Source organism: Leptosomus discolor, unplaced genomic scaffold, assembly GCF_034619465.1.
Source record: "Leptosomus discolor isolate bLepDis1 unplaced genomic scaffold, bLepDis1.hap2 HAP2_SCAFFOLD_35, whole genome shotgun sequence".
Classification (NCBI taxonomy): Eukaryota; Metazoa; Chordata; class Aves; order Leptosomiformes; family Leptosomidae; genus Leptosomus; species Leptosomus discolor.
This window is the reverse complement of record NW_028237764.1, coordinates 215,346-234,660: the sequence shown is the minus strand read 5'-3', so window position 1 is coordinate 234,660 and position 19,315 is coordinate 215,346. Positions and strand designations below refer to the sequence as shown.

General features: G+C 52.7%; 1 protein-coding gene across 1 annotated transcript in view; it reads right to left on the bottom strand.

Annotated features, from left to right (window-relative positions):
- Nucleotides 1–826: 826 nt before the first annotated feature.
- The window catches only part of LOC147412878 (olfactory receptor 14C36-like), a 28,335-nt gene continuing 9,846 nt past the window's right edge, over nucleotides 827–19,315 (bottom strand). Inside the window, exons 4-7 of the mRNA XM_086480757.1 lie at nucleotides 8,870–9,056; nucleotides 8,509–8,605; nucleotides 2,435–2,569; nucleotides 827–871 (exon numbers count right to left, since the gene is read on the bottom strand). Coding sequence (XP_086336883.1) covers nucleotides 827–871; nucleotides 2,435–2,569; nucleotides 8,509–8,605; nucleotides 8,870–9,056 — 464 coding nt within the window. The remainder of the gene's footprint in view (nucleotides 872–2,434; nucleotides 2,570–8,508; nucleotides 8,606–8,869; nucleotides 9,057–19,315) is intronic.

The following is a 19,315-nucleotide window of genomic DNA, read 5'->3' as shown; positions in this document are numbered from 1 at the left end:
TTTTGAGTAATTCCCCAAATAGTCTGTAAAGTACAAACCATCCAGCCCACGAATTGAGTTCGGGTTTTGGAGGTTTCCAATTGGTTCAGAATGCTCACCTCAAATAAATGTAAGAACCTGTGATCATAATTTAGGGACCGGATCTACGATTTAAAAGTGGTTGGTAACTATTCTGCCTGAAGTCGTTCAGATTGAGAAATATCAAACTCTGCTCTTCCAACTCTATTTTGCAGAGTTTCCAAATCCACAGCATTTAGAATCCCCATAACGGTCCCAGCTCCTCCGAATAATGTCTCCTACGAGGTGTGCTTTATCCTACAGGGAGGGGTAGCTGGGAGAGAAATGTTGAAGTATAACACAGGTTTCTGCTGATTTGGTGCCATTTCCGCACAGGTAGGTGGGATTCTAACTAGCTGATCCTTATTAACTTTGCGTCTAGGATTGAGCATGGTAAGCATATCTCCCCACCAACTCCTGTTTTTAATAGCAGTAACATTCATACAAAATAGCGTCTCTAACTCCCTTTTAGGCCAGGTGTGGGACTGAGAAGCATTAAGTGATTCGTTTCTTGATTGACATTGTATTAAATCGGTTGATAAGCCCATTATATTACAGCAAGAGATGGCTCCTTCACTAAGAATTGGGACATTTGTCTCGTCTAGCCTTGGACATGAAATAAAGACCCTCCCCTGCCTTTCAGTTACGCTCCTGTTGGTAGGAGCTGGCCTCCAGCTTGAACAATTACCACTTAGGGTAATATTTAGAATCTTACTGTTCTGATTTGCTGGGCACATAAAATCATCTCCTTTCTGAATTGTGGTCACATTCACCCATCCACACGATCCACGCAGGCACCTCGAATAACCTCCTCCTGTTAAGGGCCAACCGGGAGAAAAGGCAACTCTTTCCTTTCTCCACCCTAAAATGACACATACAGCTGTTAACTTCATCATGTTCATGGGGATGAACATGGGACAAATGCCATTGTAGTCACTGGTGATCTAGTAAATCCAGCTAGTGAAAAGAGAGAGACCTCGCTGTCCCTATGGCAGACAACCGAAATAGTCCGTAGGATCACCTCTATAACCGGCCATGAGTGTGATGAGCAGGAAAAGATTATTTTGGCCTTTATAGGGCTGTCATTTCCCTGGGCCAAAGGAAATTCTACCACACTCATATATGATCCCTGAGATGTTGCCCTGTCTCTATGAATTTCTCCATCAGAGCCTGCAGGTACCTGTGTGCCTCTTGCATCTCCTCTGGCAACTCAGAGGTGGCCAGGGGTTTGCATCTGAACGCCTCCCTCCTGTCTTTCACCTCCATGAATTCCCCGGGGGAGCTGAGAAATGACTTCTCAAATGCAGGTGCTTATTTTATGCAGAGCTGAAGAGAGGCCAGAGGAATCCCACCTCCTGTGGGTCTGTGGCAGGCATGGGAGGGAGCGAAGTGTCCTTCAAATGCCAGGAATAGAAATGCAGGGTGAGATGTCTCCATTGATTCAGCTGAATCTCTTCCCTCAGCAGGGGTAAAGGAGATCCCTGCCTGTCACTGCCTCCATGTCCTGTCTGATAATAAGACAAAAAAAAAGGTGATTTTCAGATGTAACTTTGTCTCTGAAATCTTTTCTCTCTCCAGCTGAGAAAGAAAAACCTCAGGATGACTTCAGCCTGTTTGAGAGCAGGTTCCCCTGGAGCCCCAGGGACAGCTGGAGGGAGCCCAGAGGGGGCAGAGAAAGGGCTGCCTTGGGCTGCTCCCCTGCTGCTGAGCTGGGCTGGGCTCCTGGGGTGGAGGGAGCTGCTGGCAAGCGGGCAGCGCTGCAGAGAGACAGCTCTGCCCAGGAGCAGGGCTGGGGGTGCTGCCTGCAGGCAGGGAGGGGAGAGGAGCCAGGCAGAGAGAGGTTAAAGGTAGTGTGGGGTGGGAGGAGAGAGGAGAGCTCCCTTGGAGAAAAATCTTCAGAGCCCTTGACATGGTAAGTCTGTGGCTGAAGGACGGTGCAAGTGCCTGGAACGATCTCCTGAAGCTGGCCCACCCCACAGCCTGCAGCTTCCCTGCTGCACTGTCAGAGGGACAGGGCATGTTGGGTGCAGAGTGTGAAGCCGGGTGTGCAGCCAGGGTGCCCAGGGCTCTCGTTCTGAGCAGGGTCCCTGCATCCCAGCAGACTCTGTGCCATTCCAGGGACTTTGTCTCCTGCCAGGGTCAGCACTCAGCCCGCCCAGGGAGCTCCCAACAGCAGCGCAGGGAGAAGCTGTGGGTGGAAGCAGCAGGTGGTGGCAGGAGAGGGTCCTTCTGGTTTCACGAGGGTGCTGTGTGGCTCAGATCTCCTCACAGCTCCTCATCCCCCCCCAGGACATTTCTGAGGGCACTTTTCAAGGGCAAGGCAGGGATCACTACAAAGGTAAGGGGCTCTCCTGAGCCTGTGTTCTCAGTTTCTTACTGTTGGGGATTTGGGGGGAGAAAAGGCGAAGGAGCTCTCGTGCTTGAACAAGTCACTCAGCCTGCTGAGCTGTAAGTGAGAGTCCCCAGTAGGTCTGACAGCAGCCTCCGAAAGTGCCTCCAGCCACTCCTCTGCCTACGGACAGCACCAGCATCACCTTTGCTGGACCCAGCAGTGTTGGTCTGACCTGCCCTTTTCCACCTGCAAACAGGATCATGCATCCAGCCAGTGACCTGCAAGCAGTGTCTGTAGGGCCAAGGTAGAGTGCACAGCGGTTGGGATGGGGTCTGTGAGCACTCACAGGGAAAAGACAAGGGGCAGGGAAACACCTCCCAGAAGAAAACTCTCCAGGCAGCAGGGATATGATCTGGGAATGAGAGGAAATGAAAACCAGGAATGTTGTGGGAGGGAGAATACAGAAAACTCCCGATCCTCCCCTCCCATGCAGAGCCCTTCCTCTCAGCCAGCCCCCTTGCCTCCCCTCCCACCCACCAAAGCCTCTGCCCTCAGGGCTCCGGGGGTCCAAGCCATGAAGCAGCTCCTCTGCAGCCAGAGCTCCAGCAGAGCCGTGCTGCAGCTCTCCAGCCCCGTGCCCAGGGCCCTCTGCAGAGCACAGGGGCTGAGAGCAGCTGCCCGGCCATGTTGGGGTCTGGGAGGTGGCGTGCCCAGCTGGGGCAGGGGGACGCTGCCCTGAGTGCGCGGCTGCCTCTGCCCTGGCCTCTCTCAGCTGGACCCTCCCTGCATTTTCCCTTCTCTCTCTTATTTGCATTGTCCTCTCGTTCTTGCTGTCAGTCTCTCTGGGGACGGGAGCTTCGTCTGCAGAGTCACACACTGATCTTGGGTGTGCTCCCATGCAGGTGTGTCCGTGGGAACGAGTGTCCCAGCTGTCCTGTCACCTCCTAGGGTCTGGTCCATGCAGTTCGTGGAGCCAGAGTAGGAGCTGACTCTTCCTTTTTGAGATGCCGTCTCTAGGGCACTTGGCTGTCTCCTTGAGGTGTCCTTGCCAGCTTTGAGCTGCCCTCCAGGATGCAAACCTGTCCCGTAGAACCTCTGTTTTATCTGAATGCCATGTGGAGAACGGAAAGGTCTCACAAGTGTGGAAATACTGTTGGGTTGGTGAAATGAGGCAAGAGTGTCCTTGGATAGAAGTGGGGTGCTGGGACCTTGAGAAAGGGTGGGACATTGAGTGGTGTCCACTGGATCCCTCTGCTCTCAGAAGGGTCGAGTTGCTTTTCAGGGTAACACGGGATTGTGATCCTCCTGCACCTGAGTAAGGTGCAAGCCCAGGGCAGCTGGGCACAAGGCGGAGGGACAGACCAGCTCCCCTCCCTCTGCACTAAGCACAGGCAATCCTCCTGCCTCACAGGGCTCTGCCGTTCCCTTCCAGTGCAGCAGGAGTGCTGAGGGTTTCTGGCATCCAGGAAAACTGCCAGGGGAAATGGGAGAGCTGTAACCCCCCCACAAACCTCTCCCACTGCCTTCTGCCCTCCTGGTTCCTTGGCATGGGGAGTGCAGGTGCTGACCAGCCCTTTTGCATTAGGAGTGGTTTCTGCTGACAAATTCAAATCCCAGGACTGGTCTCTGCCCCCTCTGTTCCAGTGAATGCCCTGCTGCAGAGCAGGGCTGACTCCTTGGCTGCCTGCAGGCACAGGTCCTGCTCCCCATGAGACACCAATGAGAGCTCCAGCCACAGAGCTGAAGGAAGAGCTTCTAGAAAAGTGTGTGTGTGTGTGTAGATGGGAGAGGGGGTATGGGAACTGGCTTTCATGTTTTAGAACGTCTCCCCTAACTTGTTTCCCTCCTAGAACAGTCCCCCACACCTGACAGCAGCAAATGTCCAACAGCAGCTCCATCACCCAGTTCCTTCTCCTGACATTTGCAGACACAAGGGAGCTGCAGCTCTTGACCTTCGGGCTCTTCCTGGCCATCTACCTGGCTGCCATCCTGGGCAACGGACTCATCATCACCGCCGTAGCCTGTGACCCCCACCTCCACACCCCCATGTACTTCTTCCTCCTCAACCTCTCCCTCCTTGACTTGGGCTCCCTCTCCACCACTCTCCCCAAAGCCATGGCCAATGCCCTCTGGAACACCAGGGCCATCTCATTCCCCGCGTGTGCTGCCCAGCTCTTTCTGTTTGCCTTCTTGCTCACAGCAGAGTATTGTCTCCTCACAGTCATGGCCTACGACCGCTACGTTGCCATCTGCAAACCCCTGCACTACGGGACCCTCCTGGGCAGCAGAGCTTGTGTCCACATGGCAGCAGCTGCCTGGGGCAGTGGCTTTCTCAATGCTCTCCTGCACACTTCCAGTACATTTTCACTGCCCCTCTGCCAAGGAAATGGTCTTGACCAGTTCTTCTGTGAAGTTCCCCAGATCCTCAAGCTCTCCTGCTCACACTCAGGCTTCCTCAGGGAGGCTGGCCTTCTTGTGGTCAGTGTCTGTTTAGCATTTGGATGTTTTGTGTTCATTGTGGTGTCCTACGTGCAGATCTTCAGGGCCGTGCTGAGGATCCCCTCAGAGCAGGGACGCCACAAAGCCTTTTCTACCTGCCTCCCTCACCTGGCCGTGGTCTCCCTCTTTATCGGCACTGATGTGTTTGCCTACCTGAAGCCTCCTTCTATCTCCTACCCATCCCTGGATGTTGTGGTGTCATTTCTGTACTCAGTGGTGTCTCCAGCAGTGAACCCCCTCATCTACAGCATGAGGAACCAGGAGCTCAAGGACACGCTGAAGAAACATTTTCAATCACTTGTCTCTTAGCAGCAATGAGCTGCCCATGGCTCTGCACAAGTGATTTCCCATTCTCTCAGGAACCTCCTGGGCTTTGGACATTTCACCCAGGAGAACTCTCTTTGCTCAGGAACGTCTGAAGCCACTCCACTTCTCCAAAGGCAGGAACCCAGCCTGTCTGACCCAGAGGCCTTTAGTCGTGTGTCTGGCACGATGGTACAGCTGGTCTGCTGTGCTGTATCTCTGTAATAAAAGGGCATTTCCTCAGTGCTCGTGTCTGGAGGTTGGAGGTCTTCTTCCAAAGCTGCAATTGGGGACAGGCTGAAGAAACACTCCACATGAGGCCTTGCTGCCGTGCTTGGGTTCTCCATGGACTCATGGGTGGAGTGTACCGGGTGATGTGTTAGGAATGGTCCGGTGCTGAGACTCCACCTGTCTGTGATCCACAGGGATCTGCCTGGGACTGCCTTCCCATGGCTTTCAGACCCCTGAACCCCCTTGCCCTGTAGAGGACCACCACAAGGTTGAGGCCATGTTGTGGGCATGTGGAGCAAGCAGGAGTAGCCAACCAGGCCAGCAGGGACACAGTTCTCTGTGGAAAAGCTCTTGGGGGGCAGGGACATCCCTGGACAAAAGAGCAACTTATGAGGGCAATAAATGCCTTAATACATACTTAGGAAGGCAATAAATGCAAAAAAGAGACTGATTTCTCCAAGCAGCAGGTTGGGGCAGGCTGCTCTGTTGCTGGGGCTGCAGGAGCCGTCTGGGGAGCCCTTGGTCTTGGAGTCTTGTGCTGGGGAGAAGGGCTGGCCCAGAGGGGCTGCTGGCAGTGGGATACAAGGATCTGTTGGAGACAAGAGCAGCAGACACAGGGAGGTGCTGGCCTCATCTCTTCATGCCATGGCTCACCCCAGCCCTGGCACTGAAGGGGATGCTAAATCAACCTGTCTGTCCCCAGGGAGTTCCTGTGCCCTTCAGAGGGGCTGGGGCTGTGGGGGGAGTGCCCAGAGCTCTGCAGCACCCTGCAGTGGACAATTTTATGGGGCCAGCCTAGACTGGGCTGCTGTGCTGGGCAGGGCAGGGAAAAGGTCAGGGGAGGTGGGGAGAGCTGGGGAGGGGCTGAGGTGGGCTGGGAAGAGCCCAGGAGAGGAAAATGTCAGTGTAGAGGTAAACGGTATGTGCTTAGGGTGGGGGCAGCCAGAGGGTGCTCCCAGGGCAGAGCCAGGCCTTGTGCTGAAGGAAGAGGGCAGCAACAGTGCAGAAGTGATGGGCCCAGTCTCTGCCTTGGTCGCTGGAAACTTCAGGGAAGCTGCCCCAGGAAAATTGTTCCACATCAGTCCCACACATCAGCCATTTCCATCTCTGGCCCTACAGCCCAGCTCCGAACAGGGACCTTTGCTGCATGGTAAACTCTGTCCTCTTCTGGGGCTCAGTGATACCCAAATCCCCTCTCATTATTAATAAAAAAGGGATCCAGTTTCCTACTGACACTCATTACACATCAAATCCCACAGCTTTGCGTCCGTCAGTACATAACAGTTCATCTCTGCCACTCCTGCTTCCTCACACTTCTCCCTGCTTCCAGTGTGAGTCTTCTCCATGGGATCCCACTGTATTTGTGCTCAAGGCTATTTCTGGTTCAGTTCTTTCTGTCTTAATTTTCTCACTTGTTCTCACAGGAAATTTGTGGTTTGAAGGGACGTCTGGAAATCATTTAGTCCAACCCCCAGCTGAGGCAAGGGCAGCTGGAGCAGGTTGCTCAGGACCATGGCCTAGGTGGGTGGATGGAGACTCCACAAACTCACTGGGAAACTTGTTCCAGTGGTTGACCACCCTCACAGTCAAAAAGTGTTTCTTGGCTTTAGATGTAATTTCATGTGTTTAAGTGTGTGTCCATCACCCCCTGTCTTGTCGTTGGGAACTCCTGAGAAAAGTTTGCCTCCCTGGTCTTCATGCCCTCCCATCAGGTATTCCTACACATTAATACAATCCCTCCAAGCTTCCTTCTCCAGACTGAACAGTCCCACATCTCTCAGGCTTAACAGCTACAAAAACTGCTCCAGTCCCTCAAACCAACTCTGTGGCCCTTTGCTGGACGTGCTTTAGTAGGTCAACAGCTTCCCTGCCCTGGGCAGCCCAGCACTGGACACAGCACTCCAGGTGTGTCCTCACCAGTGCTGAGCCGAGGGGAAGGGTCACCTCCCTCCACCTTCCAGCAACACCTTTCCTAATGCAGCTCAGGAGCTTTTGGCCTTTGCCACGAGGGTGCACTGTTGGCTTTAGGCTCAGCTTGTCCTCCAGGACCCCAAGATCCTGCTCTGCAGAGCTGTGTCTCCTTGCTTGGCCCCAGCAGGATGTCCGCTGTGTGGCTGGATCACAGGCTGTCCTCCCCCAGGGACATTCCAGCAGCATCAGCTGGTCCTTCTTGGAGATGGCCTTCACCTCTGGCACAGGCCCCACCGTGCTGCAGAGTCCCCTGGCACAGCCAACCCCTCTCCTGCCAGGCCTGCACAGCCCAGGCCTCTTTCTCTCGGCCCTCGGGCACTGCAGCTCTTGCTCTCGTGGTGGGAACCTCAGCCATCAGCACGCTGCCACCTGCCATCCCCTCCAGCGTGCCTCTGCTGGCAAGCAAAGCCTTTCCACACACGGCGTCCCATCTCTTGCCACCACGTTTCCATGTGACAAGGCTGCCTTTGGCCCTGGTGCCACGTCTGAGGTGCTGCAGCCCAAATGGGCCCCACAGCCTGGGGCACAGAGAGCAGGAGCCCCGTGTGCCAGCACAGAGCTGTGACAGGAGTGGAAGAAGGGCTGAGGTGGGGAAGGACAGCTCCCACGGCTTTGGTGGTGGGGGGAGGTGCAGGGTCTTTAGGAGAGACCAACAGGGAAGATGAGGAGGAGGGGATCTCCTGTTTGATGTCAGGGCAGCTCAGATACCTGAGCTCTTTGATTGGACAGGCAAGAGTGTAGGTGAGAGCTGTGTGTAGGTCAGAGGAGAGCCCAGAAAGGAGGTCACGGTGGAAGGAATTAGTTTATGGTTTGAGCCTGGCCAAGAGCTAAACACGCAGAATCCATTTCTCACTTCCCCCTTGCACCTCCAGCTGGATGGGGGAGAGAATCAGAAGTGACAAATCAGTAAAACTCATGGGTCAAAACTGAGACAGCTCAAGGTGTGAAGCAAAAGCTGTGTGTGCAAGCAAAGCAAGATGAAGAATTCATTCCCTTCTTTCCATGGGCAGGCAGGGGTTTTGCCATTTCCAGGAAAGCAGGGCTTCATCACAGGTATCAGTGCCATGGGGAGACAAACACCATGACCACAAATGTCCTCTTTTCTTTCTCCTTGCCTTGAGATTTATTGATGAGCACGACATCCTATGGTATGCAATATCCCTCTGGTCATTTTGGGTCAGCTGTCCCAGCTTCTTGGCTACCCCCAGCCCACTTACTGGGGGGGAAGAGCGTGAAAAAGAGAAAGCTTCATGCTCTGCAGAGACTGCTCAGCAGTAGCCAGAACACTGGTGTGTTATCAGCGCTGTGTCAGTAACAGAGCCAAAGCACAGCGCCGTAAGGGTGACTGTGAAGAAAATGAACTCCATCCCAGCCAGACCCAGGACAGAGTTACAGGTCATGCCGTCAGGGTGAGGAATGGAGAAAGTCTCATACAAATGACCTGAGGAAGTCTGTGGATCACAGAACGTGACTTACTGGGAGACTCCACCTCCTTGGTATTCATGGGACCAGTTCTCAAGGGTGCAAAGAGTCAGGGGGCTTGTGGAGAAGTTCCTGATGCCAGATGGGCCACCCAGTCTGATGCTGGCCTGGACCTGGTACTCCCAAAAGAGGAAGAGCTGGTCACGGATGAGGAGTGACTGGAAATGGTGGTCTCCCAGACCTGGAGGGATGTGGGGAAGGAGAGGAGCAGAGCACAGACCCTGTGTATCAGGGAACGAGAACCTGGGCTGTGGAGGGCACTGGCAGGTGAAATCCCACGGGGCAGGGGCAGGGCCCTGAGAGCATCCACAGCCCTTCCTGTCCCTGACCAGCCTCCCCTGGGGCCTCCACCCACACCTCTCTCCATCAGCCCAGGAGGCCGTTGAAGCCAGGCCTGAGTTTCAGCCCCACCTTCCTCTATGCTGTAGGTGTACTGGTCTCCAGACACAGACCATGGACACAGCCTTGCCTGCCCATGGACCTTGTTGATTCAGACTTGCAGGCTCACTTCCCACCTTGACTCTTTCTGGCTTGTACTGTGAAATGACACCATGGCCCTTCAAGTCCTAGGGCCTTTCTGCTTCCTTTCTTGCCATCATTTGGTCTGGTTTTAGAAGGAGATGGAGGAAAAGCAGGTGAAGTTTCTGGGAGTCAGTGACTGAAAGGGGGGAGAAAAGGTATTATATTCATCTACTTTCTTGGAGGCCTTAAATCTTCCCCGGTATCCTGAAGGCTCTGAGATCCCTCTACCTCCCTCTCCTTTAGCAAGTAAGTTGGGAGTACGCAAGTCAGAGGGTTTGTCAACATTCTGTTTACAGCTTCCAGCATCCCATGGTCTGGGGATATCTCATTTCCTTATCTCTGGCCAACGATGTCCTTAGTTCAATCCCTGACTATTGCCTATGCTTCTCCTGTCAAGCACCACAGTTACAAGAGTGGTTTTATCTTCCTGCAACCCTCCCCACAGGGACTGGCAGGTCACTCTGAGGTTTCCAAGGCCTTCCCTTCTGCAGGTGAAACAAGGCCCTTTCCCTCACTTTCTCCTCCCAGGCAAGTGCTCCAGCCCCTCAGCATCTCCATGACTCTCCACTGAACTCACTCCCAGTTATACACATCTTCTTCCCTTCTGTGCTGGGCTGTCTCTGGCCAATAGCCCAGCAGCCACCCAACTGCTCCCTCTCTCCTGCCCTTCCACAGTGGAGGCCAAATCATTCACACAGCAGTGTCCTGGTGCTCTAACAAGGGATGAGCATGGGGAGACATTCACTTCCCTCACCCTTTTGGCAAGGCTCCTCTTTCTACACTCCAGGACACTGCTGGCAGCCTTTGCCACCAGGTCGCACGGTGGGATCGCGCTTTGCCTTGTGTCCCCCCAGCACCGCCAGGGCCTTTTCTGCAGAGCTCCTCCCCAGCCAGGCAGCTCCCAGGCCCTGCAGCTGCAGGGTGTTGGTCTGTCCCAGGTGCAGGATCTGCCCTTTGTCCTTCTGGTGGCTCGTGAATGTCCTGACAGGACAGTCCTCCTGCCTGTCAGGTTGGCCCTCAATGGCATCCCTAGGGCACAGCAATGATCCTCTCCATTTAGTGCCATCGACCAATGTGATGAGAGTGGCCTCCTCTGGGTCATGGGCACACGGTGTTCAACTGCCCAGGGCACAGCAGGGTCCTCAGTGCTGCCCCACCATGCCTCCGTGTGTCCCCCCGGCCTCCAGGCAGGGTCTGACCCCTTCACCACTGCTCTTGCAGCCTTGATATGGGAAAGTAGAAAATATCTGAAAATATTCTTTTTGAAATATGTGATATGCTTTAGTCTCTGCAATATTAGCTAGCTAGCCTGGTCTTTGGTAAACAAGAGTGTAACCCCCTGCCCTTGGCAGGGCCTAAGTAGGGTCTTGATCACTCGAAGGCCTGCTTCATTGTTTTAGGTAAGATGGGGATGGGGGAGGAATTGTATTTGTGCAACAGACTGTGACCATGGAGGGGGATGTTGCCTTGAGCTGTGGTCATGGGGGAGACGCTGCCCAGCTGTGCCTGAACTGCGCACTCTGGAGGACGGGTGCAAAAGTACAATCATGATGAAGACTATCGAGGAACTCTTACTTCCTCCCCAAGACCACCAAAAGACCCCCGAAGGGGAAGACTGCCCCTGAGCAAGGGGGAGGAGATCTAATTTACATCTGAAGCGGGACAGAGTGATAAATATGTAAATATGTAAGTTTTGTTACTTTAAATAGGACACAATTACTGCGGCTCGGGGTGCAGCATCCTTGGGGTACCTGACCCTGGCTGCACCCAGCGCTGCAGAGCTGTAATAAACAGACCTGCTTCACCATCAGCTTGGGTTGTGGAGTTCTTTTGCAGATCAGCCTCATCAACCAACCGCTGTTTTACCTGTCTGTTTCTCCCATCCCGACTGGAATGGCCTGACTTGGGTAGAAGAATATTGAGGGAGACCACGGCAAGGGCTGGGCTGAAGCTGAGGCACATGGCAGCCACTTTTTATCTCCTCATGCAGAACTGCAGGCTGTCAGGTTGGTGAGGCATGAGTGATCCTTGGAGAGTCCATGTTGACAGTCACTCTCTCGCAGGTGCTCAGAACTGTCACCCATGAGGACTCTCATTGATGTCACACTCCTCCCCAGCGTGAGCTTGTGCAGCCTGGGGTTCCCTGGGCTGCCCTTCTGGCCTCTTTCAAAGATGGGTGTTTGTCCTCTCTCACTAGAGGACTCTCCCAATCCCATGACCTTTCCAAAGGGATATTCCAAAGAAATATCCATCTTCCCCTGTAAATTCACTACCACTAATCTGACTGTTATATGGTGTATTTAACTTCTTTAATCTTTCAGATATTTGCACCTGACCAGGATCCAACGACCATTTCTGAAGTCACCTTTTCAGACAGAGACTGGCCAGGTAAAGGCCCTTGCCATTGTTCTCCAGCTTCTTCCTCCTCCCTTAATCTTTGTTCATTCAGATGCCTCTCACCTATGTTGCTGTTTTGAGTTTCAGGGAGTAAAATCTTACATATCTTTCAACAGTCTAATTGGCTATTTAGGCAACTCTTTCATTGTGTTTATAGCTCTCATTTTGTATCTACCTGCCTCAAAAATTTCTCAACAGAATATCTCTTGCAGAAAGTTCAACCTCATTAGAGACAGCTTGGACAGAGCATGTGCTTGCAGAGTGTGTTTTATTGTTCATGAAACTTCATCATGCCTCACTGTTCTCTGTTTGCACATCAGGAAAGTTCTTCTGTGCCCGTGTGCAGCCGGGTCTGTCAGGAGATCAGGCGGGAGATGATGCAATGGAGCTGTAACATCCAGCTGCAGACTGCAGGGGAGAAGGCTGATGTCACAAAAAGTGATGCAGGTTCCAGGGGACAATGAGGAAAATGGTGGGGTTGGGGAGGTGAGGAGCAAGGTTGTCCATACAGTGTCAGACCTCAAAAAAATGATTTTCCGCTCAGTCCAGACCTCCTGAGGAGACCCTCGGGATCATTAGCACTTGGAGAATGCTGCTCCAAACCCTTCTCTGAAAGAAAAGGCAGAAGGTGTAACCCTTAAAATAAAAAATAAATTTATTAGATGCACTTTGAAATCTTCCTCCTGAACTACACTATGAAACAGCTCCAGTTATCTGTGCAAGTTTTGAAGACTTGAAGAAAACGACAAGGTAAACAGCTCATTAGGGCATTTGGGGCTCATTCCATGACCCTCAGGTACTGAGAGAAGCCTGAAGAAACCTCTCCAGAAGTCAAAGTCAGAAGCAAAGCCCAGAAGTCCCTTGAAGCCCTGACTGGCCCCCCTGAGGGCCCTTACTGACAAAGCCTCCCCAGGGCCTCCTTAGAGCAGATCACTGGAGGCCATGCTTGCAGGCAGGCCAAGGCCCTGTGCAGGGGGCTGGAATGCTGAGAAAACCCTTTGCTTTGCTTTAGGAAGCAGAAAGGCCAAGCCCTGACCCTCAGGCCCTGCCAAGGCCCATCCTGACACCCTCCAAGTTCCATCTCACCAGCCTCGCTGGCAGAGGCAACTGCTCTAGTCAAGAGGACCAGGACCTCAGGCCTCTTGGACCTTTCAGCCTTGCTACAGCCCTTGGCCATCTCTCCTGCAGGCTGTCCTACCCTGCCCCGAACTTGCACCTCTTTCCCTTCAGGCTGTTCACACCCTGCTTGCTTTCCTACCCAGCTCTCACCCCACCATTTCTACACCTTCCCTTGTGTCTCTCCACTCTCGCTGGCCATTCCTTGAAACACAAAGCCATAGGCTGATACAGATGCCCTCTGGGGGACCTCTTGCACTGCAAGACTACCCTCTGTGAGACATTTCTTTTGTTCTCCCCTCCAGTCTAAACCTTCCAAGCTGCACTTTGTGGAGGTTTCCTCCTCTTCCCACTACCAAGAAAATCTCCATCAGCTCTGAAACCACCCTTCAAGCAGGTGCACGCTGCTCCTGTAGTGCCCTGAGCCTCCACTTCAGCAGGCTAAAGAAGCCCAGAACCTTCATCCTCCCTGCACAGGCTCCAAACTCCAGCCTGGCAGATCTCCTCGGCAGGCTTTCCTTTTCCTCCCCATTCCTCCAGGCAAGGCAGCCCCAAAGCCAGACTCTGGTCATCCAGATGGGGCCACAGCAGTGCCGAGCCAAGGGGGATTACAGGTCCCTTGTCTGGGTGGCCACGCACCTCCTAACGTAGCCCCGTCTCTGCAGCCCCACCTGCAGCTGGCCTTCCACACGGTGAGCGTGTACCACCGGCTCCTCTGGCATCCCTCATAGTGCCCAGGCCCTTCTCCTCAGGGTCTTGGCTGTGCTGCCCAGCTGTATTTTCTGGTTTTGTGGGGCATCATTGAGCGCCTTCTCCTTGTTGCCGTGACGCACGACCGCTGCACAGCCCTCTGTGACCCCCTGCACTATACCCTCACCATGAGCAGGGTTGTCTGCATCTGGCTGGTGGTGGGGTCGTGGCTGACTGTCTTACCAGTGCAAGTAGGACAGACCCACCAGGTGTTCACTTTGCCCTTCTGTGCATCTCGTCACCTTCAACACTTTTTCTGTGACCTCCCCCCTCTGCTGGCACTGGCCTGTGCAGACACTTTCTGGAACCAAGGGATGCTGTACACCATCATCCTGGCATTCGGAGTCCTTCCCTTCTCCTTCATAGTTGTGTCTTACGTTAAAATTACCAGGGAAACTGTGAAAATACCGTTGGCTCTGGGCAGACACAAAGCCTTTTCCACCTGCTCTTCCCATCTGGGTGGTGACACTCTGCTACGGCTTGGCCACAGTCGTCTACTTAAAGCAACGGTCAAGGGATTCCAACAAATACCTTGCCCTGCTTTACACAGTTGGGACCCTCATGTTTAACCCTGTCATCTATAGCCTGAGGAATAAGGAAGTGAGAATTGCCTTGAAGAGACTCCTCTGGACAAAGTGATACTACAGAGTACGCAAAAGAGTCCCAAATAGTACCAGAACTCTCCCTGGGGTACGTGGTAGCCTGAATAAAGCACCCCATACTTGCTCCAACAAAACCCTGTGTCCAGCCTGGCTTTCATGCTCCTGAAGAAGGGGAAAGGTCTCCTGAGGCCCTCCCATTATGCCATGCCCCACCATGACATCTTTGCACTCCAGAGCATCTTCAGTGTCCCTCTATAGCTTAACGCCAGTAGCCACTTCAAGCTGTGCCTGACCAACCACACGTTAAAGGGAAATCATCAAAGGATGGTCAGTAGTCAATGGGGCACAGAGGGTGAAACAATCGAAAAAGAGATGGCTACCCTCAGGGCTGAGAAATCGCTTGATGGACCCCACAGACTACCTACGGTGTCCCTGCGTGGAATCAGCTGTAAAAAGTTAAAAGACATGAAAGTCATGTTCCCCTCCTATGATCTCGTCCACGTAGTTGTCTAATGCTTTCTAACTTGACATAAAGAATAAAAAACCCCAATCACCAGGGGAAGAGTCCAGCACTGGAATAGACCTCTGGAGTTTGTGTTGGTTGTGCTTTAACCCCAGCCGGCAAGGTTTCCCGGGAGGGACTCTCCAGGATTCACCACAGCCACACACGCCCTTGGGGCAGTTGACCTTCTGGCACTCATGAGGGGAGGCAGCTCAGGAACACGTGTGTCTGCTAGAACCGAGGCTCCAAATTCTTCTTTGCAGTCGGGGGAAAAGGCTGGATCGAGCTGCACCGACACTCCTCTTGGAGAGGAAGTTTAGAAAGTGAGGGGGGCCTGTCTGGACCTCATGATTCAGCGGTGGGTCTTCCCGGACTCTTCTAAAACACAGGGAGGGATCTCCTTCACCTGGCCTGAGGGAAGGGATTCAGCTGTCTCAAGGGAGGCATCTCATCCTGGGTCTGTAGTCCCCAGGGCTAAAAGAGGAGTTAGCTCCATCCCATGCCCACCACAAACCCGCAGGAGGGGGGATCCCTCTTGCCTCCGTTCAGACGTGCACAAGATAGGCTCCTGCACGTGAGCTCCTTGTCTCAGCTCCCTTGCTCGTTACTGGAAATGGAGGGCAGGAGGAAGGTGCTCAGGCACAGACACTTGGTGACACATTTGGTGCCAGAGGTGACCAAGATGCATGCTGGTGACTGCAAGCTCTGATGGAGCAGTTCCTAGGCACAGGGCAGCATCTGGGGGCATCTCCTTAGAGGCTGGTGGGAAATTCCGTTGGCCAACTTAAAAGACAGAAAATGCCCATGGGTAGTACCACTGAACCTGTAACTATTCCCTATGTCCAGGGCATCCTCTAGAGGTATTCAGCTGATCAAACGGAGCCATGTGACACAGGCAGAGCCAAGTCTCTCTCTTTCTCTTCTCCATCAGCTCTATTTTCTCTATGGCCTTTGAGTCTAACAGCAGTTGTCTCCTGTACACCCCTTCATTGCCTGCCCTAATTCGGGGCAGCTGAACCTCAATTTAATATCCAAATACAGGCCCATAGTGCCTGTGAAGCCAGATCTAACAGTGTGATTCTCCAAGCCTTTTCTTTGGGGCATTTTCCCTAGAAACAGCAATCCAAACCACCAGCTCTCAGAGGATGCTGATGGCCTGTCCACCATCACCCACACTTCACGCCTAGGGAAAGACTACAAACACCAGCATCCACGGGATTGCAGGGCTAGGCAAGCTTGGCCAAGAGCTGCAGGAACGTTTGGAAATCTAACAGGGGTTGCTTGCTGCAGCACGGGTTCTAAAGAGAGGAAAGAACAGAATCCTTGAGCCTGAAAGACTGGGGTTTGTCACATGGAGAAAAGAAACTTGACTTTCTTTTTCAGAGGTGATTGTATTAAATGGACTACCTGGTGATTGATAGGTGAGAAAAAAGGAAGAAAATGGATAAATCTGAGGGTCTTAAAGAACAGTCTTGCTTACTTCCCTGTCCAGATCTTGCAAAAGCTGCATTTAATGAAAGAACATGAAGAAGAAACAGGGTGGAAAGGAGGAAAGGGATGCAAAGGGAGTAGACAAAGCAAGGCAAGGCTAGGTAATCAAAACAAAACAAGGCGAGGCACGACTTGCTTCTTAGAGCTCAGTGAGAGAGGTTAATCCCAGCTCTCCTCACATGTAAGAGCTCATCCCCTGACGCTGTGTCCACACACAGAGGTCTGAGAGACTATCCTAGATGGGAACTGTTCATTTTTACATGGCGAAGGATGAATCCCATCAGGAGTAAAACAGGCTTCTGTCTGCCAGTGAATCCACCGACACTCATGCACCCATGGGACATTTTAACAAGACCAATAAGCAGCTGTTTGTGCAGAAATCACAAGTTTTCAGGGGGTTAAAAGGCATTTTTATGCAAGCAGTCAAACTGCTTCATGCTGTTTTCAGTCCTGCAGAGAAGGGAGTGATTAAAATTGGGTGATCTCCCTACGATACCCCATTTTCTTGAACAGGTCAGGCTTGTAGAACTGCCGAGTGAGCCCTGAATAATTCAGCATTCCTAAACTTGCTGCTCTGTCACTTGGATTTCTGACAGCTTACAAATCTAGCTCTCATCCCAGCCCTGCAATGCTCCCAGTCCCCTGCAAGCCCTCGCAGGAGCAGAGCAATGCTCTTGCTGCCTGGGGCAACCGAGCCTTCCCTTTGCAGTTCCCACCTTCCCAGAGCGTAGAGACTTCTGGCCGGGCACACCTGAGGGATGGGAGCCACAAGCGAGTAGCACGGCAAGAGCAGGCTGTTTCTTGTGAAGGAGAGACTCAGATGAAAGGTGTTTCAGAATCTCACTTTGACATGAGGAAGGAATATCCTCTTTGAGACAGAGGACTGAGGATGCTGACGGTGCCTCTCCAGCTATGGCCACCTCCCTTTGAGAAGCCTTCTTAAACTCTGGTGTATTAACAATGAGAACAGCAGCTCAGAAAACATGATAAAAGCATTCAGGTTGGCCAAGTGAAAAACACAGGGTGGTTTTTCTCAAGAGAAGAATCTGAGTTCACAACAACATGTGGTCCTAATAGTTTGATTCCTTTTCTGAGGTATTCCTGCCTCTTTCCTGTGAGTTTTGTCTGTCTCATAGAGGTGCCATGCAAAGTCTCCAAGATAAAACTAGGGTTTGTGTGAGGGAGAAGTCACCACGATTGGTTTCTAATGTACCTGCTCATTCACATAACTGTGCAGAAAAATAAAATAGTTTTATTTTCAGACAAACTGTGAGATACCCACGTTGGTTTTTTTTAAATTATGGTTTCAACTCAAAGCAACCATTTACCTGCAGATTCTCCACGATTTCCTGATGGCTTGGAAATGCCCTCAAGCATACAGCCTATTCTTTTTAACTCTCCAGTGTCTCAGTGCTTCACAAGCTCACAGGTGGAGCACGGTTCAGGCCAGCCTTGCTCACGGAAAACTGCCAGAGTGACTTTCTCACGGGCAGAACTTTTCAGAGCTGAAGGAAACGCGTGCCAGGGAGCCCAGCCAAGCTGGACGGATGCCTGCACCTGCTTCTGCTGGAGTCTGTGCTGCAGCACTATCTCAGCATTTCAGGGCACAGCAAAGGGGATTTACCGTTGCCTGTTGTTATATATTTTCTCCCCTGTCCAGCCGAGGGGGTAAGAGTGATAGAGTGGCTTTGCTGGGCACTGGCATCCGGTCAGGCTCAAACCACCACACCCACACAGAAGTCTGCCGATTCATAACTGCTACAGCTATGACACATTCGATCAAAACTGCTGTTTTCTGGGGCCCCACAAGGGGATCCAAAAAGCCCTGTGGTGGGTTGACCTCGGCTGGTTGCCGGGTGCCCACCAAGCTGCTCTCTCACTCTCCCTCCTCAGGAGGACACAGTGAGAAAACAAAATGAAAACCCACCTGGTCTGAGATAAAGGCATTTTAATAGAAAGAAAAGCATGAATGTAAAGGCCACGTACTTAAGCAAAACAACAAAAAAAGAGAATATTTATCCTCTACTTCCCCTCCACAGGGGATGTGCAGCCACTTCCTGGGAAGCACGGCCTCAGTGCACGTAGCAGTTGCTTTGGAAGACAAATGCCTTAAGAACAAATTCCTCCTCCTCCTTTACCCCCTTTCTCTTTGCCTTTATTGCTGAGCATGACCTCAGACGGTAGGAAACATCCCCTTGGTCACTTTGGGCCACTGCCCCAGCTGTGCCCCCTCCCAGCCTCTTGCCCACCCCCAGCTTACTGGCCCTTGGCGGGGGTTGGAGACCCAGCCTTGATGCTGTGCCAGCACCGCTCAGCCGCAGCCATCACATCTGTGCCTTGTCACCACCGTCCCCGCCGCAAGCGCAAAGCACAACACTCGTGGGCTGTGACGAGGACAGTTAATGTCATCCCAGTGAGATCCAAAAGACTTTCCTGAGCTGAGGAGCAAAACCTGGACTCTATTCTGCGTCTGCTCTAATGAGTGGTGAGCAGGGGAAACAATCGCTTCCCTCAAACTTTTGGCAAGGCTTCTCTTGGTAATTCCCAGGACACCTCCTCACCAGCAGGGCACACTGCTGGAAGAGCTTTGGCCTTCCACTCCCCAGGACCATCAGGGTCTTTAGCACAGGACTGTACCCTGACCAGACGGTCCCCACAACACTGCTGGCTATCCCAGGTGCCAGACCTCATGCCAGTTTTTGTGCATGTCATCAGCTTTCTGAGAAGACAGTCCTGCCACCTGCCAGGGTTTCTCCAAACGGATTCCCTGAGGCACCCCAAGCTGGTGTCCCTGACAAACACGACGAAGGTTGCATCCTCCAGGTCCCCTTATAAAGGAGCACCATAGAAACCGCACCGGGCCCAGGAGAGATCCCCATGCTGCCTCACCTCCACTGCCCTCCAGGTAGGGTGTGATCCCTTCGCTACTAAATCTCAGTGCAGTCAGCCAACTGGTGTTTCACCCACCTACTTGTCTACCCATGCAGACTGTGATGTCCTAACTCGGATACAAGGATACTGCAGCAGAGCGTGTCTAAAGTCTTGCCAAAGTTGAGATAA